The sequence below is a fragment of the Macaca mulatta genome, chromosome 19 (genome assembly GCF_049350105.2).
Source record: "Macaca mulatta isolate MMU2019108-1 chromosome 19, T2T-MMU8v2.0, whole genome shotgun sequence".
NCBI lineage: Eukaryota > Metazoa > Chordata > Mammalia > Primates > Cercopithecidae > Macaca > Macaca mulatta.
Window position 1 is genome coordinate 10,533,544 of NC_133424.1, and position 25,106 is coordinate 10,558,649.

Consider the following 25,106-nt stretch of genomic DNA (forward strand, 5'->3'; position numbering starts at 1 on the left):
GCGCCGGACCTCTGGCTCTCGCTCCACGCCCTTTCCCCGGCCCCACACCCGCCAAGACCCCCCTCTCTACCCCACGCGCCTACCGCAGGCGTCCCCCTGCCAAGCCTTGGGTCACGGAAACCGTACTTGTGAACCGCAAACACACAACAGACTGCAGACCCGGAAGAACCTGAGCCAGTGTTGACCACACCGCCTGGCTAGGGGCGGGACTTCCGGCCCCGCGTTTTTACTTCCGCTTCCGGTTCCCAGCGTCAACTGCAGCCGGGGTTCTGCGCTCGGGTGAGGAGCTAGTGGCGTCGGCAGGTTCGAGGCGATTCGAGGTGAGGGGGTCAAGCGGAGAGGCTCGGAGTTGGGGAAAGCTGTCGCGACCCAGCCACCCAGGGTCTGGGGTCGGTGGGAGGTGAGGCCAGGGAGTTTCGTGTCAGGGCATTCAGGCGTCGAGAAGGGGCGGATGCGCGGCTGCCTGGGGTTCGCGGCCCTGGGACAGGGGACTTGGCCTGGGAGTATTCGAGTGCGGGGGGTTGGGAGCAGAACGGAAGGCTCAGTAACCGAGAATTTTAGGGCCTGGGACTGGGAGACTTGTAGGCTGGGGCTTCTGGGTCTGGGAGACGCCCGAAGCTCTGATTTTGCTACTTCCCACCCCACTGCTCTGTGTAGCTCCAGCTAGGATGATCGAGGTTGTTTGCAACGACCGTCTGGGGAAGAAGGTCCGCGTTAAATGCAAGTATCCACTGGCAGCCGAGAGGCAGTGGTACTCGCAGGGGTGCTTGGCGTGAGGCAGGCAACTCAATCCGTTGTCGGATGGTTTTAGTTAAACCCGGGAGAGGGGGCGGATGGGGTCCTGGCAGATGGTATTCAGCCCTGGAATGTCCTCTTCCTCGTTCTACCGCTCCCATTTGCCTTAACTCCTCTGCGCCCAGCACGGATGATACTATCGGGGACCTTAAGAAGCTGATTGCAGCCCAAACTGGCACCCGTTGGAACAAGATTGTCCTGAAGAAGTGGTGAGTGCAGTAGTAGAGCCACTGGGTGGACTGGACTAGGCCGGAAGGTTTTGGTTTGGGGGAGCGCTGCAAGCAGCCCTTTGCTTAGGCTGGGCTACCTCATTCGGCCTCCAGGCTGAAGAGCCTACTTAGCCTTATCTCTGAAATGTCTCTTTTCCTTAGGTACACGATTTTTAAGGACCACGTGTCTCTGGGGGACTGTATCCTTTGTGTGACTTCTTGAGGAAGCATCTACATACCCAGCCTCGGTTATCTTCGTTCCAAACTAAAGTCTGCATGAGATAATGTTTATTAAGTGTTTAACTTAGTACGTGGCACATGGTGAGCACTTAGAAAGTGGGAGCTAGGCTGGGCGCGGTGGCTCACGCCTGTAATCCCGGCACTTTGGGAGGCCGAGGTAGGCGGATCATAAGGTGAGGAGATCGAGACCATCCTGGCTAACACGGTGAAACCCCGTCTCTACTAAAAAATACAAAAAAATTAGCCGGGCATAGTGGCGGGCGCCTGTAGTCCCAGCTGCTCGGGAGGCTGAGGCAGGAGAATGGCTTGAACCGGGGAGGCGGAGCTTGCAGTGAACCGACATGGTGCCACTGCACTCCATCCTAGGCAACAGAGCAAATACTGTCTCAAAAAAAAAAAAAGAAGAACATGGGAGCTATGTAATTATTTGGTTGGGGAGAGGGTAGTTGGTGAAAGTTTGACTTCAAGTTCAAAATATTTATTACTGACCTCCACCTGAGTGCTGGACAGTAGGTCAGGGTGGGGTGAGACTTAGGTATATCTATTGTGCAGAAGGAACAGAAACTTTTTGAATTTTTATTTTATTTATTTTTTTGAGACAGTCTCGCTCTGTCGCCCAGGCTGGAGTGCAGTGGCGCGGTCTTGGTCCACTGCAACCTTCACCTCCCGAGTTCAAGCAATTCTGCCTCAGCCTCCCAAGTAGTTGGGATTACAGGCCTGTGCCACCACTCCTTGCTAGTTTTTGTATTTTTAGTAGAGATGGGGTTCTGCCACATTTTCCAGACTAGTCTCGAACTCCTGGCCTCAAGTGATCCTCCCGCCTCGGCCTCCCAAAGTGCTAGGATTATAGCCATGAGCCACTACACTTGGCCTAGAAGGAACAGAAACTTTTTTTTTTTTGAGATGGAGTTTTGCTGTTGTTGCCCAGGCTGGAGTACAGTGGCACAATCTTGGCTCACTGCAGCCTCTACCTCCTGGGTGTAAGCGATTCTCCTGTCTCAGCCCTCCAAGTAGCTGGGATTACAGGTGCCCACCACCACACCCAGCTAACTTTTTTGTATTTTTAGTAGAGATGGGTTTTCACTGTGTTTAAACATCACAGTGTTGGCCAGGCTGGTCTCAAACTCCTGACATCAAGTGATCCACCTGCTTCAGCTTCCCAAAGTGCTGGGATTACAGGTGTGAGCCACTGCACCCAGCCAGAAATTTTTTGGTAAAGTTTCAGTTCTCTCCAAATAAAAATGGCCTGGTCCAAAATGGGCTTCCTTAGCCCTGAACTGAGACCTCAGGCCACCCTGACCCAGCTGTGAATGGATGAGAGGGGTGGGGATGGAAGCCAGAGTCAGGATTCCTTAACACCTTTCCTTCAGATGAAATCCACGATGGGATGAACCTGGAGCTTTATTACCAATAGATGAGAATCCTCATCTTCCTGCTGCCCTGCTCTCCTTTCCCATCCTCATCCCCCACACTGGGATAGATGCTTGTTTGTAAAAACTCACCTTAATAAAGACTTAGATGTTGCTTTGTTGCTGTCTCTTTGCATGAGAGCTGTCTAGTGATGGATGGATTGGTCGCTGTTAGGTCATCACTGCACCATCAGTATGTACCTGCTGAAATAAGAGCTCCAGATCAACTGGATCCATGAGGGCAGAGTAGACCAGCAGGCTGGGAGTCTGTGTAGGAGCCCAGAGAGAGCTCTGGGGTTTGCTGTGGGTGTCTGAAGGTCAAGAGACGCTGGGATTATTGTCACCCTAATAGACCAAAGAGCCTCCAGGTCATGACAGTAGATGGAATTGTTAGGAATTAAGATTCTGAAATCACACAGACCTGAGGAGGTATAGATGAGTTTAAAGCATGTTTAAACATCCACAGTTCCTGGCACCATTTTTTTTTTAAGACAGGGTCTTGCTCTTTCACCCAGGCTGGAATGCAGTGGTGCGATCATAGCCCACTGCAGCCCTGAAGTGGACTCACACAGTCCTCCTGCATCAGCCTCCCAAGTAGCTGGGCGGTGTGTACCACCATGCCTGCTAAAACTTTTTTATTTTTATTTTTTTTTGAGACAGAGTCTCGCTCTATCACCCAGGCTGGAGTGCAGTGCAAGCTCTGCCTCCTGGATTCAAGCAATTCTCCTGCCTCACTTGAGTGCTGGGATTACATACCATGTAAAATTTTTTGTAGAGACAGGGTATCCCTGTGTTGCCCAGGATGGTCTTGAACTCCTGACCTCAGACGATCGTCCAGCCTTGGCCTCCCAAAGTACTGAGATTATAGGTGTGAGCCATCATGCTTGGCCCTGGCACTTCTTTTCAAGACAAAAATAAGGTGATAGCAGACAGTGTGGCACTATAAGTGTGGCTACGTGAGCTCAGCCTCAAGAGTCAGACCAACTAGATTTGAATTTTTTTTTTTTTTTTTTGAGATGGAGTCAGCCCAGGCTGCAGTGCAGTGGTGCGATCTCCGCTCACTGCAAGCTCCGCCTCCCGGGTTCACGCCATTCTCCTGTCTCAGCCTCCCGGGTAGCTGGGACTACAGGTGCCCACCACCACGCCCGGCTAATTTTTTGTATTTTTTTCATAGAGACGGGGTTTCACCGAGTTAGCCAGGATGGTCTCGATCTCCCGACCTCGTGATCCGCCTGCCTCGGCCTCCCAAAGTGCTGGGATTACAGGCATGAGCCACTGCGCCTGGCTTAGATTTGAAATTTCTTTTTTTTTTTGAGACGGAGTCTCGCTCTATCGCCCAGGCTGGAGTGCAGTGGCCGGATCTCAGCTCACTGCAAGCTCCGCCTCCTGGGTTCACGCCATTCTCCTGCCTCAGCCTCCCGAGTAGCTGGGACTATAGGCGCCCGCCACCTCGCCCGGCTAGTTTTTTGTATTTTTAGTAGAGACAGGGTTTCACCATGTTAGCCAGGATGGTCTCAATCTCCTGACCTCGTGATCCACCCGCCTCGGCCTCCCAAAGTGCTGGGATTACAGGCTTGAGCCACCGTGCCCAGCTACATTTGAATTTTGATTGATCCTTAGCATGTAATCCTTTTGCCTCAGCCTCCTGAGTAGCTGGAAGTTATAGGTGCACGCCACCACGCCCAGCTAATTTTTTTAGTAGGGCTGGGGTTTCACCATGTTAGCCATGATGACCTCGTGATCTGTTCGCCTCAGCCTCCCACAGTGCTGGGATTACAGGCGTGAGCCACTGCGCCCGGCCCTGAATTTCTTATTTCTTTATACCACTCCTCCCACCAGTGGTGAGCATTAATACATTTAAGTGACTCTAGAAACTTTCTGAAATGACCTAGAGTTTTCATCATACGGGGATAATTATATGTTCTGTAATATTTATATGCCATTCCACAGTTTGCTTTTCTATGCTTTATTTTTTTTTAATTATTATTTTTGATTATTATTATTTTGTGAGATGGAGTTTTGCTCTTTTTGCCCAGGCTAGGGTGCAATGATGCAATCTCGGCTCACTACAACCTCTGCCTGCCAGGTTCAAGCGATTCTCCTGCCTCAGCCTCCCAAGTACCTAGGACTACAGGCAGGAGCCACCACACCTGGCTAATTTTTTGTATTTCCAGCAGAGATGGGGTTTCACCATGTTGACCAGGCTAGTCTCAAACGCCTGAGCTCAAGTGATCCGCCCGCCTTAGCCTCCCAAGGTGCTGGGATTACAGGTGTGAGCCCTTAGGCCAGCCATGATTTAGCAATTTTGAAACTACTTTTGTAGGTCTGGGCATATGGGCCCATGTAATACACACAAACAGGGTTGAACAAATAAGAGAGCTGGGTGTCTCACTGTGGAGAAGGAAGTTACAAATAAAACAGGAGATGGGAGTGCTTAAAATGAACCTTGTAGGATTGGATTTGGAGGCATCAGTCTGAATTCAAGGTTTTTGTTTAATAGATATATTAGTACCTATAGATGTGTGTATACATATATATATATTTCCTTGCTCTGTCCACTTCGAGGGACCAGAAACAGTGACACTCCAGTAGCAGTGAGCACCCACCCTGAAACATAAAGAGAACACTAGTGGGATAACAGGACCGGGGGTGGAATTTGTGGTTTAGTTAATAGTATTATATTGATATTGGTCTCTTAGTGTTGATAATTATATTATGGCAGGGTTTCTGAGCTTTGGCATTGTTGACCTTTTTGGGTTGGATTTTTTTTTTTTTTTTTTTTTTTGAGACAGAGTCTCGCTGTGTCGCCCAGGCTGGAGTGCAGTGGCACGATCTTGGCTCACTGAAACCTCCACTCCCTGGGTTCAAGCAATTCTCCGCCTCAGCCTCCCGAGTAGCTGGGATTACAGGCGCCTGCCACCACGCCTAGCTAATTTTTGTATTTTTAGTAGAGATGGGTTTTGACCATCTTGGCCAGGCTGGACTTGAACTCCTGACCTCGTGATCCACCCACCTTGGCCTTCCAAAGTGCTGGGATTACAGGCGTGAGCCACTGTGCCCGGCCTTTTTTTTTTTTTTTTTTTTTTTTTTTTTTTTGAGACAGTCTCATTCTGTCACCCAGGCTGGAGTGCAGTGGGAAGCTTATGGCTAATTGCAGCCTCTTAACTCCTAGACTCAAGATCTTCCCACCTCAGCCTTCCAAGTAGCTGGGATTACAGGCACGTGCCACCACACCCAGTGAATTTTTGTAGAGATGGGGTCTTGCCATATTGCCCAGGCTTGTCCCAGACTCCCGGTTCAAGCAATCCTCCTGCCTTGGCCTTCCAAAGCCCTGGATTACAGGTGTGAGCCACCACGCCCAGCCCTTGGGTTGGATAATTCTTTTGGTTGGGGCTGTGCCTTGCAGGATGTTAGCAGCATCCTTGGCATATAATACTAAATGCCAGTAGCCAGTAGCATCTCCTGCTCCAAAATGTCTGAAGATATTGTAATAACCAAAAATGTATCAAGATGTTGCCAAATGTCCCTTGGGAAACAAAGTCCCTACTGGTTGAGAATTTTGTTCTATTATTTATTTAAGACACTAATATTACGGAAGGCTGGGTGAAGCGTACATGAAAACCCCACTGTTTTTCTAACTGCCCATGTCTAAAATTATTATTATTATTATTATTTTTTTTTTTTTTTGAGACGGAGTCTCGCTCTGCCGCCCAGGCTGGAGTGCAGTGGCCGGATCTCAGCTCACTGCAAGCTCTGCCTCCCGGGTTCACGCCATTCTCCTGCCTCAGCCTCCCGAGTAGCTGGGATTACAGGCACCCGCCACCTCGCCCGGCTAGTTTTTTGTATTTTTTAGTAGAGACGGGGTTTCACCGTGTCAGCCAGGATGGTCTCGATCTCCTGACCTCGTGATCCGCCCGTCTCGGCCTCCCAAAGTGCTGGGATTACAGGCTTGAGCCACCGCGCCCGGCCCTAAAATTATTTTTTTAAAAAAGTATCTTTTTGCCCAGGTGCAGTGGCCAAAATCCCAGCACTTTGGGAGGCCGAGGTGGGTGGATCACCTGAGGTCAGGAGTTCGAGACCAGCCTGACCAACATGGAGAAACCCCATCTCTACTAAAAATACAAAATTAGCCGGGCATGGTGGCGCATGCCAGTAATCCTCGCTACTCGGGAGGCTGAGGCAGGAGAATTGCATGAACGAGGGAGGTGGAGGTTGCAGTGAGTCGAGATAGTGCCACTGCACTCCAGCCTGGGCAACAAGAGCAAAACTCCGTCTCAAAAAAAAGTGTATTTTTATTATGCTAATACATGCTTGTAAAAAATGTTCTATTAAAACTTACGCTTTTTTTTTTTTTGAGACGGAGTCTCGCTCTGTCACCCAGGTTGGAGTGCAGTGGTGCGATCTCGGCTCACTGCAAGCTCCACCTCCTGGGTTCATGTCTTTCTCCTACCTCGGCCTCCCGAGTAGCTGGAATTACAGGCTCCCTCCACCATGCTCAGCTAATTTTTGTATTTTTTGTAGAGACAGGGTTTTACCATGTTGGCCAGGCTGGTCTTGAACTCCTGACCTCAGGTGATCCTCCCGCCTTGGCCTCCCAAAGTGCTGGTGTGAGCCACCATGCCCAGCCTAAAACTTAAATTCTTAATTTCTTCCTTCACCTGCATCTCCAGTGATAGTCATTAACATATTGGAAAGAATCCAGAAGTTTTTAGTGATATAAATCTATAGTTTTTATATAATTGTGATAATTACATATTACTTATTTTTATTTATTTATTTATTTATTTATTTATTTATTTAATTTTTGAGATAGAGTCTCGCTCTGTCGCCCAGGCTGGAGTGCAATGGCATGATCTTAGCTCACTGCAACCTCTGCCTCCCGGGTTAAAGCGATTCTGCCTCAGCCTCCCAAGCAGCTGATGGGACTACAGGCACGTGCCACCGCACAGGGCTAATTTTTTGTATTTTTAGTAGAGACGGGGTTTCACCATGTTAGCTAAGATGGTCTCGGTTTCCTGACCTTGTGATCTGCCTGCCTCGGCCTCCCAAAGTGCTGGGATTACAGGCGTGAGCCACTGTGCCTGGCATATTATTTATTTTTTAACAGGTAATTGATAATTATACATAATTTAATACTCATACTGTTCAGCAGCTTGCTTTTTATGCTTTATATCTTTGATATCTTTCTATAAGTGATCTCTTCATAAATTTCCTTTGCTTTGGTTTTGTTGTTCTTTCTTTTTTTTTTTTTCTTTTCTTTTTTTTTTTCTTTTTTCTTTTTTTTTTCTTTTTTTTTTTCTTTTTTTTCAGCCCAGAGGTCTTTTATTATTTTTTTTTTTTTTAACACCTATTATGCCATGAATTCATAGGGAATAGGTTCCAGCAGCTCAGGCTCCTTCCCATTGGTTCTCACAAAGTGTGCTTCTCTGGGTGGAGCAGGCTGGTGCTTCAGTTGAACCCAGGTACCTTTCTCTTTGGCTCCTTTCTTTTTCTGATCATTTTCCTTCACGCGTTTCAGGAAGCTATCTCTGCTCTTAGAATGCTTAATGTGCTCAATACGTACATTAATTCTCTTGGCAAGAATCTTGCCCTTAACTTGTTTGTTTACAACAATGCCAACAGCATGCTGGGTAATGTTGTAGACTCTTCCAGTTTTGCCATGGTAACACTTGTGGGGCATTCCTTTTTGAACGGTACCCATTCCCTTGATGTCTACGATATCACCTTTCTTATAGATTCGCATATACGTGGCCAAAGGAACAACTCCATGTTTTCTAAAAGGCCTAGAGAACATATATCGGGTGCCTCTCCTCTTTCCCTTTGTGTTCGTCATTTTGGCAAATTACTGGAAGATGGCGGTTCCGACCGAAAGGCTGTTCTTTCATACATACTATAATTGCTGTACCATATTATGACTTGCTTTTTCACCCGGCAGACAATACCAGTTAACACTACATATCCTAGGTATGGGCCAGGCACTGTTTTTTGTTTTTGGAGGTGGGTTTTTTTTTTTTTCTACATGGGGTCTTGCTCTGTTAACCAGACTGGAGTGCAGTGGCATAATCACAGCCTCACTGCACCCTCGACCTCTGAGGCTCAAGCTATCCTCCCACTTGAGCCTCCTGAGTAGCTGAGATTACAGGTGCGCCACCACACTCGCCTTTTTTTTTTTTGAGATGAAATCTCGCTCTGTTGCCCAGGTTGGAGTGCAGTGGCACAATCATGGCTCACTGCAACCTCTGCCTCCCAGGTTCAAGTAATTCTTCTGTCTCAATCTCCCGAGTAGCTGGGATTAAAGGTGCCCGCTACCACGCCTGGCTAATTTTTGCATGTTTAGTAAAGACAGGGTTTCACCATGTTACCAGGCTGGTCTTGAATTCGACTTCAGGTTGTCTGCCCGCCTCGGCCTCCCAAAATGCTGGGATTACGGGTGTGAGCCACCTAGCCTGGCTTGAGTGCTTTATGTGGATTAATTTATTTAATCTTCACATCAAACAGAAGGATGTATTATTGCTTATCCCCACTTTGCAGATTGGGAAACCAAAGTACAGAGTAACATTAAGTAATCAGTTCAAGGTCACATAGCAAGTGGCAGTGCCAGGCTTTAAACCCAAGTCTGGCTCTAGACTTCTCTTAGCCTTCTACTGCATCCTGCATCTAATTTGTTGTGGGCAGTTTTCCCTGAGTTCACTTCACTCAGCCTCATTCTTTTTAGCGGTCACATAGGGTTCTATGCTAGGTGAACTGTAGTTGAACTGTTTGCTGTCAGTGTCTTCAACAGTATCTACCCACAGTTCCCGAACCCTGGGTCCCAAATACCTCCTCTGTGTCCCACGGGCTCTGCAGACTCTATTTTAAGTTGGCTAAAACTGAGCTCATCTCCTCCCACCTGCACCTCCTCCATGTTCTTATATGAATGTCAATGTCGGCACCCACTGGTCACCCAGGATGGAGGAAGGAGCCAGACTGCGAAGGAATAAGGGAAGTAAGCAGGTTCCAAAAGACGTGGAAGGCGTTTGGGTCCAGAGCCTAGGGAAAAGTTTGGCCCTGCAAAAAATAAAAGAGGCTGGGTTAGCTTTGGACATCTGGGGAAACAGGTGGAATGAGGGAGGATGGAGGAGCCAAATTTAAGCATCGGGCACTTAGGTGCTCATCTCCAAGGCAACTGCATTGCTATGGCAACAGCAGAGGCAGCACCGCCCCGCCCAAGTACCACCTCGACCGCCGTTACCCCCGCAGCAGCCAGACGCTTCCGCATGAGAGGGCTGGCGGCTTGCGGACCTTCGGGAACGGCTCAGGAAGGCGGGAGTTGCTGCTGCATTAGCCAATCCATAAGCTCTGTCCCGCCTGGGTGGGCTCTGCGGCGAGGCGCGCCAAGAAGGGGTCGGGAGTTTTTTGGCGCTCGCTAAAGGGCGTTGAGAAGGGCGGGGCCGCGTCGCTTCGGACCACTCAGGAGCCGAGGAGAGCGAGTGGGCGGAGCCAGGCTGAGGCTGGCCGGGGGCGGGGCAAAGGGATAACGTGGGAGGGTCCGCCCAACCTCTCTTCTACCCAATAGAAGGCCAGAAAGCCAATCCGGACGGTTGGGGCGTCCAATGGGCGTTGCCGCGAGGCCCCGTTGCAGAGCGCGTCTAGCCAATAGGCAGCGGCGGCGGGCGGGCGCGGGCGACCGGCGGCGCGGCTGAGGCGGAGCAGGCGCTGCGGCAGGAGGGAAGATGGCGGACGAGGAGAAGCTGCCGCCCGGCTGGGAGAAGCGCATGAGCCGCAGCTCAGGTGCCGCGGGGGTCGGGGCTGGGGCGGGACCGCGCGGGCCCGCGTAAGCAGGGCTCGAGCTCACCTCTTGGGCGCGGCGGCAGCGGTGCCTCCCTCCTGTGGGGTCCTGGCTCCTCCGCGTCGTACCCGGGGTAACGGCCCCGGCCCACCCTGTTGTGGGGACTGCGAGCCTCAGGAGCCGCCAGGAAGCCAAAGGAAGCTGAGGCAGGGGGCTGGGCGGGTGAGGGTCCGGGAAGTCCGGGGCGATGGCCCTGGCCCTGCCGGCCCGGCTGATACCTCTCGGCCTAATGCACCTGACGCCCCCGGGGGACGTCTCTGCACCTTGCTGGGCCCGGGGGCACCCCTGGGAAGGGGACACTCCAGTACCCTGCAAAGGGCATAGGGTGTTGCCCGACCTCGGGTCCACAACCTACCCCTGCTAACACCCCTACCGTGTACACCTAATGCTGAGTCTGCGACATCGCCGGTGACATTCTGCCAGACGATGGCCCCTGTGCTTAGGCCCGATTTAACGGTTAGCCACAATGATAATATTGCCAGTAACAGGGCACGTTTGTCTCTGTGTCAAGCGCTTTAAGTTCTCTCTGAATTGCCACAACTCCGGGAGCCAGATAGTTATTACTTCCTTTCTTACCAGCAAGGAAACTGAGGCCAGAAAACTGAAGGAACTCGCCCAAGATCATTCCAGGGGCTGGGGGTTGGATTAGGACCTAGGCAGTTTGCCTCCAGATCCCCCCGCCCGTGTCACAGCAAACTCCTGAGTAGCAGGCCCAGCATCTGTGGGCAGGTCGCGAGTCACTCTGCTGCCTCCAGAGCCCATAGCAATCGCATTTGCAGTAATAATTCTCCTTGGTTGAGTGCCAGGTTCTGGTGAACGCTTTGGATACATGGACTCTCCTCATTAACCCCGTGAGGTTTGATCTCCTTATTCTCTAGTCCCCATTTTTCAGATGAGAAAACTGAGGTGCAGAGAGATAGAGCCCATTGCCAAGGTTTTAGAGTGAGTCCGTAGCTCAGCTGCATTTGCCCCTGGAGCCCGTGCTCTGGCCCATTCTGCTCTAGCCCTGGCCTGTGGCTGGGACCTCCAGCATAAACCGGATGCTCTGCCCAGCCCTGGGCCCATTTCTGCTGTGTCTGCTCGGTTCAACCCTGATGACTTCCTTTATGGGCGACACTCCATGTCACCCAGGCGAACTGTCAGCCTTTGGAGTGGCACCCAGTAGGGTCTTTACTTCCAGCTTCTTGTTCACAGTATTCACTCCTTCATACCCCTCACTCCCTGGGTAACATCTGGCCACCAGTAATGCTGGTTCCTAGCTCTGCAACACTGTGCACGGTGTAGTAGCTAAGAGCAGAGCTTTCAGGTGTGAAGTACCTGAGTACAGTTCCTCCCTCCCCCTTTATGTGCCTGGAACAGAGTAATGTTACTCATTGCTGCCATTCCCAGAGATGCAGAAGGTGAGGCCTCCATTTTATCGTCTATACAATGGAGATAATAAAGGCTATCCCACTCTTAATGTGTGCCAGTTTCTGTCCTAGGCATTTTGCAGATGTGTAAGCTTATTTGGTGCTTTCTTCTTCTTTTTTCTGGAGACGGTCTCACTGTGTGGCTCCGGCTGCAGTGCAGCCTCTGCCTCCCAGGCTTAAGCAGTCCTCCCACCTCAGCCTTTCAAGTAGCTGAGACCACAGGCATGTACCACCACCCATGGCTAATTTTTTATTTTTTATTTATTTACTTCTATTTATTTATTTATTTTGAGACAGAGTCTCACTCTGTCGCCCAGGCTGGAGTGCAGTGGCATGATCTTGGCTCACTGCAGCCTCCGCCTCCCGGGTTCAAGTGATTCTCCTGCCTCAGCCTGCTGAGTAGCTGGCATTACAGGTGCCTGCCACCACATCTGCCTAATTTTTGTATTTTTAGTAGAGACGAGGTTTCACCATGTTGGCCAGACTGGTCTTGAACTCCTGACCTCAGGTGATCCACCTGCCTCAGCCTCCCAAAGTACTGAGATTATAGGCCTGAGCCACTGAGCCCAGCCAGCCTGTTTTTTGGTTTGTTTTTGTTTTTTCTGAGACAAGAGTCTCACTCTTGCACCCAGGCTGGAGTGCAGTGGCATGATCTTGGCTCACTGTAGCCTCCGCCTTCCAGATTTAAACAATTCTCCTGCCTTAGCCTCCCGAGTAGCTGGGATTACAGATATATACCACCACACCCCGCTAATGTTTGTTTGTTTGTTTGTTTGAGGTGGAGTTTCGCTTTTGTTGCCCAGGCTGGAGTACAGTGGCACAATCTCAGCTCACTGCAACCTCCACCTCCCAGATTCAAGTGATTCTCCTGCTTCAGCCTCCCCAGTAGCTGGGATTACAGGTGCCCGCCACCATGCCCGGCTCATTTTTTATATTTTTAGTAGAGATGGGGTTTCACTGTGTTGGCCAGGCTGGTCTCGAACTCCTGACCTCAGGTGATCCTCCTGCCTCAGCCTCCCAAAGTGCTGGTGCAGGCATGAGCCACTGTGCCTGGCCAATGTTTGTTTTTGTTTGTTTGTTTGAGATGGAGTCTTGCTCTGTCGCCTAGGCTGGAGTGCAGTGGCGCGATGTCAGCTCACTGCAACCTCTGTCTCCCGGGTTCAAGCGATTCTCCTGCCTCAGCCTCCCGAGTAGCTGGGACTACAGGTGTGTGCCTCTATGCCCGGCTAGTTTTTTTTATTTTTAGTAGAGATGGGGTTTCACCGTGTTAGCCAGGATGGTCTCGATCTCCTAACCTCATGATCCACCCGCCTCAGCCTCCCAAAGTGCTGGGATTACAAGTGTGAGCCACGGCACCTGGTCCAATGTTTGTATTTTTAGTAGAGATGGGGTTACACCACGTTGACCAGGCTGGTCTCAACCTCCTGACCTCAGGTGATCCACCCCACCTTGGCCTCCCAAAGTGCTGGGATTACAGGAGAGAGCTACCACGCTTAGCCCTTTTTAAATTTTTAAAAAATTATTATTTAGTCCTTTCAATGACCCTAAGGTAGGAACTGTTATCTCCATTTTACAGGTGAGAACGCTGAGGCCCAGGGAAGGTAGATCACATTTGAACGCAGATTCAGATTTGAATTCAGGTGGTCTGCCTGCTGAGTGCATGCTTCGAGTAAACTTCCTGTCCCCCAACTTCCTCTCTTCCATCACCCTGGGTTATTTTCCTCCTTGAAGTTATCGGGGATTGATGTTATCCTGTGTTTTGTTTGCTTGTTTAGCACCTGTCTGTTCTCACCTAGAATGTTAGCTCTCTAAGGGTAGGGACTGTATCCTGCCACATTGGCTCATGTCTGGAGAGCCTGTGGCACATGGTGAACACGCCATGGATTTGTTGAATGAAGGCACCCCCTGCAAGCCAGGCCCTTACCCTGGCTTCTGGCTGTGGGCTCAGGTGGTGTCATGGGAGCACAACCCTAGCTGAATTCCCACCTGCCCTCCCCTCCAGGCCGAGTATACTACTTCAACCACATCACTAACGCCAGCCAGTGGGAGCGGCCCAGCGGCAACAGCAGCAGTGGTGGCAAAAACGGGCAGGGGGAGCCCGCCAGGGTCCGCTGCTCACACCTGCTGGTGAAGCACAGCCAGTCAAGGCGGCCCTCGTCCTGGCGGCAGGAGAAGATCACCCGGACCAAGGAGGAGGCCCTGGAGCTGATCAACGGTGAGCAGGGCAAGGGCAAAGGCTTGGGAGGGGATCTTCTCCCAGGTGGGCCTTTGTAGAAGTCACACCAGACCCTTCACCCCAGCTTGCTCAGCTACCAGGCGTTGGTGTTGGCCAACACCAAAACACCAGTGCATGACATGACCCTGACCTTCACAGCAGCCATTCTCTTTCCTTTCCATCTGGCATTTCAGGGTGAGCCAGGTAGGGGCAGAGGACCCAGCCCGGGGACTGGCAGACCTGGGTTCAGGTAGTACTGTGCCTCTGTGAACTCTGTGACCTCTGAGAGGGGACTCATGTCACCTCCCCTAGACTCAGCTTTCTCTGTAAAATGGGCATCCTCTGAGGACCATTGTGAAAGTTCAAGGGAATAAGGCAATGCATTTTGCCCAGTGGGCCCTCAGTCTGTGGGAACTGTTGTCAATAGTAATATCATCCAGTAGGGGCCCGAGTCACAAACATAGGTGGGTCCAGAGAGAGTGGTCAGAAAGGTAGTGAGTGCGTGCAGGGTGCGGTGGCTCACACCTGTAATCCCGGCACTTTGGGAGGCCTTGGAGGGCAGATCACCTGAGGTCAGGAGTTCGAGATTAGCCTGGGCAGTATGGTGAAACTTTGTCTCTACTAAAAATACAAAGATTAGGCAGATGTGGTGGTGCGTGCCTGTAATCTCAGCTACTCGGGAGGCTGAGGCAGGAGAATTGCTTGAACCCGGGAGGCGGAGGTTGTAGTGAGCCGAGATCGCACCACTCCACTCCAGCCTGGGCAGCAAAGCAAGGCTCCATCTCAAAAAAAAAAACGAAAGAAAGAAAGGTAGTGAGTGCCAGCAGAGCTAGTGAGTTAATTCTGACCTAAGGGAGGAAGCTATTCCCTGCTCTGTTCTGTGTTTCCTCTGCAGTCTGGCACTGGGGTGGCAAACTTTAAAGGCCAGATGGTAAATATTTTAGGTTTCGTGGGCCATGCAGTCTCCGTCAGCTCTGCTTTGTAACTGGATGGCAGTCATAACCAATATGTAAGCAAGCACATGGTCATGGCTGTGTGCCAAGAAAACTTTATTATTTACAAAATCAGGGAGGATTTGGCCTGCAGGCCATCATTTGCAGAGCCCTGTGTAAAGCTGTCCAGTTTGGCTGCCACTCACCACATGTACTATTTCCATGTAAATTAATTAAAATTACCATTCAGATGCAGTGGCTTACACCTCTGATCCCAACACTTTGGGAGGCCAAGGCGGGAGGATCACTTAAGCCCGGGAGTTTGAGACCAGCTTGTGCAACATAGCAAAACCCTGTCTCTACAAAAAATACAAAAATTAGCTGGATGTGGTGGTATATGCCTATAGTGCCAGTTACTCAGAGAACTGAGGTGGGAGGATCCCTTGAGCCCAGGAGGCAGAGGTTGTAATGAGCCGAGATCATGCTACCGCACTCCAGCCTGGGTGACAGAGCGAGACCCTGTCTCAAAAATAAATAAATAAGATAATATCAAAAATTGGTTTCTCAGTTGCACTGGTCATACTTTAGCTGGTGGCTGCCATCTTCGACAGCGGGAATATAAAACACATTTCCATTCTTGGCCGGGCATGGTGGCTCACGCCTGTAATCCCAGCACTTTGGGAGGCCGAGGTGGGTGGATCACGAGGTCAGGAGATTGAGACCATCCTGGCTAACATGGTGAAACCCCGTTTCTACTGAAAATACAAAAAAATTAGCTGGACGTGGTGGCAGACACCTGTAGTCCCAGCTACTTGAGAGGCTGAGGCAGGAGAATGGCATGAACCTGGGAGGTGGAGCTTGCAGTGAGCTGAGATCGCACCACTGCACTCCAGCCTAGGCAACAGAGCGAGACTCCATTTCAAAAAAAGAGACAATTTCCATTCTTGCAGGAAGTTGTGTCTGACAGCCTTTCTCAGAGTCCCCAGAACCTCCTGGGCTATCCCTACTCCAAACAACCCATCCCTCAACCATGCCCAGACAGCCTGGGTTGCTATGCAGCTCTGCCGGGTCCTGGCTGTGTGATCTTGAGCAAGTTACTTAACATCTCTGGGCCTCAATCTTTTTCTCCTTCTTCTTTTGAGACAGGATCTTGCTGTGTCATAGCTCACTGCAGCCTCAACCTCCTTGGGATCAGGTGATCCTTCCACCTCAGCCTCCCAAGTAGCTGGGACCGCAGGCTCATAACACCACACCTGGCTGATTTTTGTATTTTTAGTAGAGAGAGGACTTCACCATGTTGCCCAGGATGGTCGCAAACTCCTGGGCTTAAGTGATCCTTCCACCTCAGCCTCCCAAAGTGCTGGGATGACAAGCATGAACCACCGCTCCCGGTCGTCAAGTCTTTTTCATTTATAAAATTAGTATTAGAATAATAGGACCCACCTCCCAGGGTAGTTGTGAGGACTCCTGGCTAGTACAGTAAAGTGGGAGTAACAGCTCCTGGCATTGGTAAACGTTCTGTTATTGTTAGTGGCCACTGTCATTGCAGTTGTTGGTTGTGGTAACACAGGGCCCAGCACAGAGTGCACACTCGGTCAGTATTGGCTGTTGTTTTACTCTCTCATCACTTGGTCCAGTACTGGCCTGTAGGATGTTATTACACATGCACACCCCCAACATAGCATCTAGCACAGTAAGTGCCCCCGTTAGCCTTATATGTAAGCATGGTAGAGAGAAGCCAAGCTCTTGCACGGAATCTTGAAGGCTGATTAAAGAGCCAGCCTCCTGACCTCTGAGGGCAGGGACTGGACCTCTCTCTTTCCCCTGTGTTCCCATCCTGCCACACAAAGCCTGGCCCGGAGTCAGCCCTCACAGCTTGTTTCATGAGCCAGTAGGAAGCAAGAAGGATTCCTGGCACAGGAACGGGCAGAAGTAAAGGCCTAGGGCTAGGATGTAGCCAGGACTCTGGGGAAGGCTTTGCAGGGAGCTGGGGGGTGGTGAGACCTCTCACGGGCAGGTCCCAGCCAGGTTGAGGATGGTCCTTGTCAGGTGAAGAGTTTGGGTTCTTTCCTGGAGGCAGCAGGACATAATGTGGCCATGTGGGATGAGGAGAGGAACCCAGCAGTGCTCTGCTTTCAGCAAAGATCTGGGAAGCTAGAATGTCAAGGACCAGGGAAACTGGAAGGCGCAGAACCTTCAGAGGTTCTGGTTGCCCCAGAGCAAGAGGAAGAAGTGGAAGGAGAAGCCAGGAGAGAATCACGAGATGACCCCTCGGGTCCTCCCAGCTCTAGTGGTCACTGTTCTGAGGCTTCCGGACCCCATAAGAGTGAGTAGGAGGGCTCAGGCATTTGGGGATGGAGCGGCATGAGGTGGGCTCCTGGGGGTCAGCAGAGCGGCCAGGCGCAGAACAGAGCTGCTTCAGGCGGTCCTGATGAGAGCTGGCAGAAGGCTGAGGCCGATGGGACAGTGAGGAGGGCATGGGCCTGGGTGTGGTGGGCGAGGGTGTTTCCCCCATCTCTGGGTTGGACAGGTGCACCTGGTAAGTAGCCAGGCCTTGGGGCCTCGCCGTAGGTACCTGCAGATTCGGGAATGTCAGCAGGAGCCCCGCCTGCCCACATGATGGAAGCTGTGGGAGGAACTGCAGCGAGAGACAGTGTGACTTGAACTTGGGGGCTGGAAGTGGAGGAAGAAGTGAAAGGGAGCAGACCTGAGAGAGATTCAAGAGGCAGGATAGAAAGGACTGGGTGATGGATTAGGTGGGCAGGGGTGGGATGTCTGGGGGAGGGTCAGGGCAGAATAGCATGGCCCACCCTGGGCTCGTACAGGGCTGAGTTTCAGTGCCAGCTGTGTGGTCTTCATTCCCTGGGCCTCAGTTGCCTCATCTGTAGAATGGGGAGAGGGTGGCTATGAGGATCCAGGAGCGATGGGCTCTGTGGCTGGTGCGTTCTGCATGGTGGAGCCTCAGCCCCAGTCATTCGGGTGTGAACAGTGGGGGAGCTGAGGTCAAGTCAAGGTCTCTGCTCACGGGCAGCCCCTGCTGCCACCCCACAGCCCATAGAAAGAGTTCTGGGTAGGACCACAGGAGGCCTGGTGGGCTCAGCACACAGATGATGACCTTGGCCCACGACCTCCCTCTCCTGGTATACTGCCTGAGACGGTGCTGGGGCAGATCCCCTCAGAGGTCAGTAGGAGGCTGCAGTGAGGTGGCCCTGGCCAGGGTACACTCGGTAACATCCTCATGTGCAGTGTCGGTGTGGGCATTGGGCACCTGGGCCTCATTTTCTCTTCCATGAAGTGGATGTTCTCCCCTCGAGGGTTCATGCCTGGTGATCAGGAGATCATGATTTGGGCAGCTCACTCCCCAGCTGGCGGCGGGCTGAATCTCATCAGTGCCCATTTAGATCTGGTGCTCCGCCCTTGCCCCGAAGGGACAGGCTGCCTGCAGAGAGAGTCGGGGCCTCCACGTTTTCTGCTGAGGCTCCTTTTCCCAGCATTGGCTCCTCTGCAGCTGCTGGGCTGCAGCCAGAGGCTGTCAGGGATCCGAGGGAGTCATTGCCGATGTCCTTCTCTAAGGAGGATGGGCCGTGGAGAAGCCCTCCCTGCCTACTCTCCACCCCCGGCCCCTCACATGCCCAGGGCCTGGAGGGTCCCAGGGAGGCTGAGACTATGAGCAGCCATCCTATCCACATACCCATCCCAGCATCCAGGTCAGCCCCTTTGCCCCAAGGTCCCCAAGGTCACTGGCACCCTTCCAGCTTGCTGGCCTCGGGCCAGCCTCTAGCCTCTCCTTCTGGATCTTAGTCTTCTCAGACCTGACCCTGTCACCTCTTTCCCCAACCGGGCCCCTTCCCCTGTGGTGCCTGCAGCCTCAAGGAAGTATGCTGGAAGCAGCGTAATGATCCGGCAAGGCAGAGGAGAGAGCACATCTCAAAACCTTTTTGGGGTCAAGGACTACCCCGTTTGTTCCCTCACTCCCACCTAGGTCACTGAGGTGCATTAGCTTGGACTGTTGTAACAAAATACCACAGACTGTGGCTTAAACAACAGTCACCACTTTCCACAGTTCTGGAGGCCAGAAGTCCATGATCCAGGTTCCCTCAGATTCTGTTTCTGGTGAGAACCCATTTCCTGGCTTGTAGATGGCTGCCCTCTCACTGTGTACTCACATGGTATTCCCTAGTCGCATGTGCACGGAGTGAAGGAGCACAAGCTCTCTGGTGTCTCTTCTTATAAGGACACTAATCCTGGCCAGACGCAGTGGCTCATGCGTGTAATCCCAGAGCTTTGGGAGACTGAGGCAGGCAAATCACTTGAGGTCAGGAATTCAAGACCCAGCCTGGCCAACATGGTGAATCTCCATCTCTACTAAAAATACTAAAAAAAAAAAGTAGTTGGATGTAGTGGCACATGTGTGTGATCCCAGCTACTCAGGAGGCTGAGGCAGGAGGATCGCTTGAACCTTGTAGGCAGAGGTCACAGTGAGCTGAGATCACACCACTGAACTCCAGCCTGAGTGACACAGCCAGACTCTGCCTCAAAAAAAAAAAAACCAAAAACAAAAAGGGGACACTAATCCTGTTGGATCAGGGCCCCACCCTTATGACCACATTTAACCCTAGTTATTTCCCTGAAGTCCCCATCTCCAAATGCAGCCACACTGGGGGTTAGGGCTTTAACACATGAATTTGGGGTGACACAAACATTGAGTCCATAACAGATGGATGGGCAGCTTGGATCTGTCAGGGGCCTGCTCTGCAACAGCCGCTGCTTAAGCGGTCACTGATTCACTCCTTGGAGCAGCCTCCAACGTGGGAACAGCTGTTACCCCATTTTACAGGCTAGTTGAGTGAGGCTCCAAGAGGTAAGGTCACCTGCCAGACTCGCATTGTTCAGGAGCAGCAGAGGTAGGATCTGAACCTGACGTAGTCCAGAGTCAGCACCCATAACGTGTCCTCTTGGGCCTTGGGGATATGCTGTGAGCAGGCTGGCTGGGGTCTGCCAGCACAGACAGGTGCCATTCTGTTTTGCATACAATTTCAGGGGGTCCTGAACACCTTGAAGCAGGTGGAGGCCCCTGCTCCAGACTGGGAGCTCCTGGAGAGGCCACCCTGCATCTGTGTGGTTCTAAGCTGGAGCCACATCGAATCAGGATGGGGCTCCAGCACCTGACAGCCCCCATCAAATTTCATGGGTTTGGTGCCATCGAGGCTGACATGTTGTCTTGGAGGAGGCCCAGGAAGTCTGGCCTTAGGATCACAGCCTGAGTTTCAGGTAGACAGGGCATGAGATTCCAGCATTTCTGCTTCAAGCCCCGTGGTAGGTCCCTGTCTGCCTCCTTCCCCATGGCCTATTTCTGTCTCATTTATTCATGAACTTCTTGAACATTCATGAACACCTGTTTTGTGCACAGTGCTGGGTTCTGAGGGTGTAGCAATGAACAAGGCCAACCCAGCAGCCTTCGTTCCCACACTGTGAGGCAGGGAAGCAACCTGCCAATAGGACGGCGGTAAATGCAGCACCCAGGGGGAGGCACCTCACACAGTGGGGGATTAGGGGAGGCTTCTGGGGGAGACCAGAGGATAGCTGGTAAGTTTCAGGCAGGACGAGAGGCTTAAACCAAGGTCTTCGAGGCAGGGGAGCAGGGCGGGAGTAGGAGGATTTCATTGTCGGGGGGTCGGGTGCAGGCTGAGCTAACAAGACACACAGAACCAAACCCCTCAAGGTCAGCCTCACAGAGCAGGAACTCAGGAAGAAAGTGTTTGGTTTTTTCTTTTTGAGATGGAATTTCGCTCTTGTTGCCCGTGCTGGAGTGCAGTGGCACGATCCCAGTTCACTGCACCTTCCACCTCCCAGGTTCAGGGGAAAGCACTTTTTAAAAAAAAATCATTCCAGCTACTTGGGAGGCTGAGGCAAGAGGATTGCTGCAGCCCAGGGGTTCAAGGCCAGCCGGAGAAATATGATGAGACCCCATCTCTACAAACGGAAAACAAAACAGTCGTTGCTGGCTTTCATCAAAGCAGAAGGTTTTCCAAGAGAGCTGGCAGGTCAGAGGCAGATCTGGGTGATATGAGCTATGGGGGCGCCAAAGTGTGGCTTTTATTTGTTTTTAAGTGGTATGGCTTGCCACTGTGTGTGTGAGAGGACAACTTGGACGGGCTGTCCAATTTCAGGGATCCCTGTGGCTGTGCCCCCAGCCCTGGCCGCTGGGGGCTGCAGCAGGGTGATGCTTGTTCAGGGCCTGGGGCTGGACCTGGCTCCTCAGAGGCTCAGTGCCTGCAGGCAGTCCTGCTTCCCCGAAGCAGGTGGGTACCCTGGCTGGCTTAGTGGTCCAGACAGAAGCGGGGACAGGGGACTCCAGTGCTCTGTGCCTAAGGCCAAGGAGATACCTGGAAGTTCAGGGAGAGGAAGGGTGGGAGGGGGTCCTAGCAACATCTAATTTAAGTCGGAGTCACTGGTGGATGTGTCTGGCACAGAGGGGGACCCTGTGGCAGCCCTGGAAGCGGGGTGTTCTGATCAAACCAGGGCATCATGGGCAGAAGCCTCTGTAATATGCCATCCCAACAGAAGCTGGGGCCCTGTATGGCATTGATGTCCCTGTCGGACAGGCACCACGCAATGCCCCAGAGTGATGGCCAGATCTGACCAGGACAAGTGGGCCGGGAGGGCCAAGGATGGGGCAGCAGAGCAGTAGAGGCTGCATCATCCCTGGGATGCAGTCCACACGGAGGGGAAGAATGATGAAAGCAAGGGACATTGGTCAGGGTCCTGCTTGGTGCCGGGCACTGTGCCGCATGTCACAGCCACTGGCACAAGACCGTCAGGTGGAGGGGCAAAGGGATGTCAGGGCAGCAGGTCCTGTTGACATCCAGCTCAGATACCAGGACACTGGTGGCTGCCATGACGTGCAGCCCAATAGGGAGCTATGGCTGTGCTGTCATGGTGGTACCATTTCCATCGTGGTCCCAAGCAGGTCGGAGTGTGAGGCCGAGGAGCCTTGGGGACACTTGGATCAGTTCAGTGTGTTCAGCAGGTGCCATGGTTGGGTGTCCAGGCCTCCTAGCACTGGCTAGGTCACCCAGCAGTGTCCCCATGGCTCTCTGACAGGCTGTAGGCGGGTGCGTCAGCTATGTGTGTCCTTGGCAGGTTGGCCGGCAGTCGTGTCATGGCCTCATTTAGGTCAGAAGGAGCAATGGGTAGAAGTGTCAGGGTGACGTTAGGAAACCCCCTACTGAGTGTGTCAGGGTGACCCTCACGTTGGAGAGAAGAACTGGTGTCCCTGGAGCGTGGCTGCTAGGCCATAGGGTACATGGGGGTGGGTGCAGTTCACCCAGAGGGCTGCCCTGGCTTGCTGGGGCTGTCACATCACTGGCCTAGGGAAGACACTGGAAGGGACACCCGTTGGTGTCAGAGCAAGAGGAGGATTGGGGTAGAGCAGACTTTGGCTCATGGGCACCTTCCTGGGGGCGGCCTGGACTCAGGAAGGCGGTAAGCCATTCCTTCCCACCTGGCATGTGCACAAGAGTGCATACACAGACTTGCTCACACACATTCACACAACACACACCACGTGCACACACACGCAACCCTCCCCACTTGGCTCCCGAAACATGAGTCACTCAGATGCTACTCTGCTGCTATCCTGCCCCCCTCTGCCAGCAGCCCTGTTCCTCCTTCCTCCAGCAGCCCTGGCCTCCCCCGCCTCCTGGAGAATCAGAGTCGATGGGCTGGTTTAGGCCACACAGGGTGGGGCCGCCCTAACTTCTGCCAGCATGCAGACCGTAGGTGGGGAGCCAGGAGAAGAGCTGTGTCGCCTGCCTCTGGGACCCTGGGGCTACAGTCCACGAGTGTCCCTTGCAAAGCCCACCAGGGTGCCTTGGAGACCCTTCCCAGTGCCAGGCTGTTCTTCCCAGATGGGACAGCTGAGGCCATCGGCTGCCGTGGCAATGCTGGGCCCTCTCTGGACAGTTCTCCCACCTCTGCCCAGGGGGCCCTGGGGGCCCAGCTCCCTGCCTGGGTCAGCGTCTCCCTGCTTCCTGCACTCCTCTGATCTGTCCAGCTTGGATGTAGATTTTCCCTCAAATGTGTGTGTGTGTGTGCATGTGTGTGTGCTGGAGAGAGTGACAGCGGGAGCAGGGATGTGAGACCCGCAGGGTTGCAGGGCTCATGGGTGACTGGCGGGGTGCACCGAGTGCTCATGCACGTGAAAGTCGCCTCTTCTTGGGTGTGGGTGAGGACAGGTGTGACTGCGCCTGCAGGTGTGTGTGAGGAGAGGGGTATGGGGAGCATGTGTGCCTGTAGGGGGAGGCTTTCTGAGTGAAGTGCTGCCTCCCCCGCCGGCCAGCTCTGGAGCCCTCCATCCTGTCTGGTCAGGTCCCGCCGCCCTGACCTGGCACTCCCATTCCGTTCCATGTCCGCAGGCTACATCCAGAAGATCAAGTCGGGAGAGGAGGACTTTGAGTCTCTGGCCTCACAGTTCAGCGACTGCAGCTCAGCCAAGGCCAGGGGAGACCTGGGTGCCTTCAGCAGAGGTGCGCAAGGAATGGGCCCCACCAGGTCGGGGGACCCCCACTACCCTGAGGGATAGAGGCCGGGAGGGTCTGGGCACTGGGCTCCCGGGTGCCACACCGGCCTTCGGGGTCCAGCAGGTGGCAGCACAGCCCCTTCCTCAGGCTTCAGAGGCTGCTCTGCTGGGCAGGGCCAGGGCCACACAGGGAGGGGGCTGCAGCGCTTTCTTCCTGGAATCATCTCTACCCGGGGGTGGGGGCGCGGCCTCTGTGTGTCTGTGTGCAGATGTCCTCGTCCCAGGCCCACCAAGGCAGGTACGTCCTGCCCTCTGCCTCTTCCTTTTTGTGGTTTAAGGCTGGGGGCCCTGAGAGTCCCAGGGCATGTCCCGCAGAATCCCTCTCAAAGGTGGGGAAACCAGGGGTGAGAGGAGGTGGCCCTGAGTTTAGGCCTGTCTGGCCAGGAGAGTGGAAATCAGGGACAGAGGGGACCAAGCAGCCTCCTCTTCCTCCTCTTCAGTCCTCGTGATCTGCAGAACATCAGGGAAAGGCCAGGATGGGTTGCAGGGTATGGTGTGCAGGTGTCTTAGTGGGGCGGGGCGGCAGCATGGGGCAGGAGCTGCCCACCTGCTCCGAGAAGGCTGGCGGGACAGATGACATGGCAGGGCTGGGAACCAGGCCCAGGGAGACGAGTTCACCACCGAAGTGGCCCCTAAACGTGCAGCGGCAGCCGCAGCCCTGCCTGCCATCCTTCATGCTGTCCTCCGGCTTCCCAGGGCCTCCTTAATGGCCCTGCCGCCCCTAGCTGGGCCGCCGCTCAGCACCAGCAATAAACGTGGTGACGGATGAATGTGGACGAGTGTGAGGCTCAGCGCAGGCAGGAGCCCCATCTGTCGTGGCTGCTGCCCGCCCTGCCTCATCCTGTCCTCTGCCAGCCCAGCCTTGACGCCCCCACCACCTCTCCTGGCTCCCAGGTCAGATGCAGAAGCCATTTGAAGACGCCTCGTTTGCGCTGCGGACGGGGGAGATGAGCGGGCCTGTGTTCACGGATTCCGGCATCCACATCATCCTCCGCACTGAGTGAGGGTGGGGAGCCCAGGCCTGGCCTCGGGGCGGGGCAGGGCAGCTGGGCCCGCCAGCTCCCCTCTTGCCCACCAGCCAGTAGCCGAATCCCCCACTCCCTGCCACCGTCACACAGTATTTATTGTTCCCAAAATGGCTGGGAGGGGGCCCTTCCAGATTAGGGGCCCTGGGGTCCCCACTCCCTGTCCATCCCCAGTTGGGGCTGCGACTGCCAGATTCTCCCTTAAGGAATTGACTTCAGCAGGGGTGGGAGGCTCCCAGACCCAGGGCAGTGTGGTGGGAGGGGTGTTCCAAAGAGAAGACCTGGTCAGCAGAGCTGCCCCGTGTTCCCCCAGGTCCTGGAGGTAGACTTGAGGACCGAGTTATTTCTAGTTAGGCCACGCTCCTCTGTTCAGTCGCAAAAGCAAACACTCGTGCGGCCCAGCCATGGGCCCTCTGAGCAACTGTGCAGCACCCTTTCACCCCCAATTAAACCCGGAACCACT

At 53.2% G+C, this 25,106-nt stretch overlaps 3 protein-coding genes and 1 long non-coding RNA gene across 7 annotated transcripts; 2 read left to right on the forward strand and 2 right to left on the reverse strand.

Moving 5' to 3' along the window:
- The first annotated feature begins 228 nt into the window (after positions 1-228).
- UBL5 (ubiquitin like 5) lies at positions 229-2,769 on the forward strand. 2 transcript variants are annotated; one of them, XM_015122785.3, is made up of 5 exons: positions 229-320; positions 658-724; positions 921-1,004; positions 1,167-1,204; positions 2,615-2,769. In XM_015122785.3, exons 2-5 carry the CDS (start codon positions 669-671, stop codon positions 2,656-2,658), a joined length of 222 nt encoding a protein of 73 aa, XP_014978271.1. In that variant the 5' UTR covers positions 229-320; positions 658-668; the 3' UTR covers positions 2,659-2,769. The 2 variants fall into 2 exon arrangements, with proteins under 2 accessions (XP_014978271.1, NP_001247979.1); NM_001261050.1 differs by having other exon boundaries at positions 291-400; positions 2,615-2,681.
- Positions 229-25,106, forward strand: PIN1 (peptidylprolyl cis/trans isomerase, NIMA-interacting 1). 3 transcript variants are annotated; one of them, XM_077977256.1, is made up of 5 exons: positions 229-520; positions 10,351-10,423; positions 13,893-14,105; positions 23,455-23,565; positions 24,513-25,106. In XM_077977256.1, exons 1-5 carry the CDS (start codon positions 452-454, stop codon positions 24,620-24,622), a joined length of 576 nt encoding a protein of 191 aa, XP_077833382.1. In that variant the 5' UTR covers positions 229-451; the 3' UTR covers positions 24,623-25,106. The 3 variants fall into 3 exon arrangements, with proteins under 3 accessions (XP_077833382.1, XP_014978313.2, XP_077833381.1); XM_015122827.3 differs by having other exon boundaries at positions 229-329; XM_077977255.1 differs by lacking the exon at positions 229-520 and having other exon boundaries at positions 23,408-23,565.
- LOC711174 (large ribosomal subunit protein eL21) lies at positions 7,877-8,526 on the reverse strand. Its single transcript, XM_015122826.3, has one exon. It carries the CDS (start codon positions 8,484-8,486, stop codon positions 8,004-8,006), a length of 483 nt encoding a protein of 160 aa, XP_014978312.3. The 5' UTR covers positions 8,487-8,526; the 3' UTR covers positions 7,877-8,003.
- On the reverse strand, positions 10,345-15,415 carry LOC144336649 (uncharacterized). Its single transcript, XR_013408869.1, has 2 exons — positions 14,853-15,415; positions 10,345-12,132 (listed from the first exon to the last, which is right to left on the reverse strand). It is a non-coding gene; the product is annotated as an uncharacterized LOC144336649 (long non-coding RNA).

Excerpts from the sequence above, each read along its gene's own strand:
- LOC711174 (XM_015122826.3), bottom strand. The coding sequence starts at position 8,486 with ATGACGAACACAAAGGGAAAGAGGAGAGGCACCCGATATATGTTCTCT.
- PIN1 (XM_077977256.1), top strand. The coding sequence starts at position 452 with ATGCGCGGCTGCCTGGGGTTCGCGGCCCTGGGACAGGGGACTTGGCCT. Across the intron at positions 521-10,350 it reads GGAGTATTCGAGTGCGGGGG|GCGGCAGGAGGGAAGATGGC; the intron begins GTTGGGAGCAGA and ends GGAGCAGGCGCT. Across the intron at positions 10,424-13,892 it reads GCGCATGAGCCGCAGCTCAG|GCCGAGTATACTACTTCAAC; the intron begins GTGCCGCGGGGG and ends CCTCCCCTCCAG.
- UBL5 (XM_015122785.3), top strand. The coding sequence starts at position 669 with ATGATCGAGGTTGTTTGCAACGACCGTCTGGGGAAGAAGGTCCGCGTT. Across the intron at positions 725-920 it reads AAGGTCCGCGTTAAATGCAA|CACGGATGATACTATCGGGG; the intron begins GTATCCACTGGC and ends CTCTGCGCCCAG. Across the intron at positions 1,005-1,166 it reads AAGATTGTCCTGAAGAAGTG|GTACACGATTTTTAAGGACC; the intron begins GTGAGTGCAGTA and ends TCTTTTCCTTAG.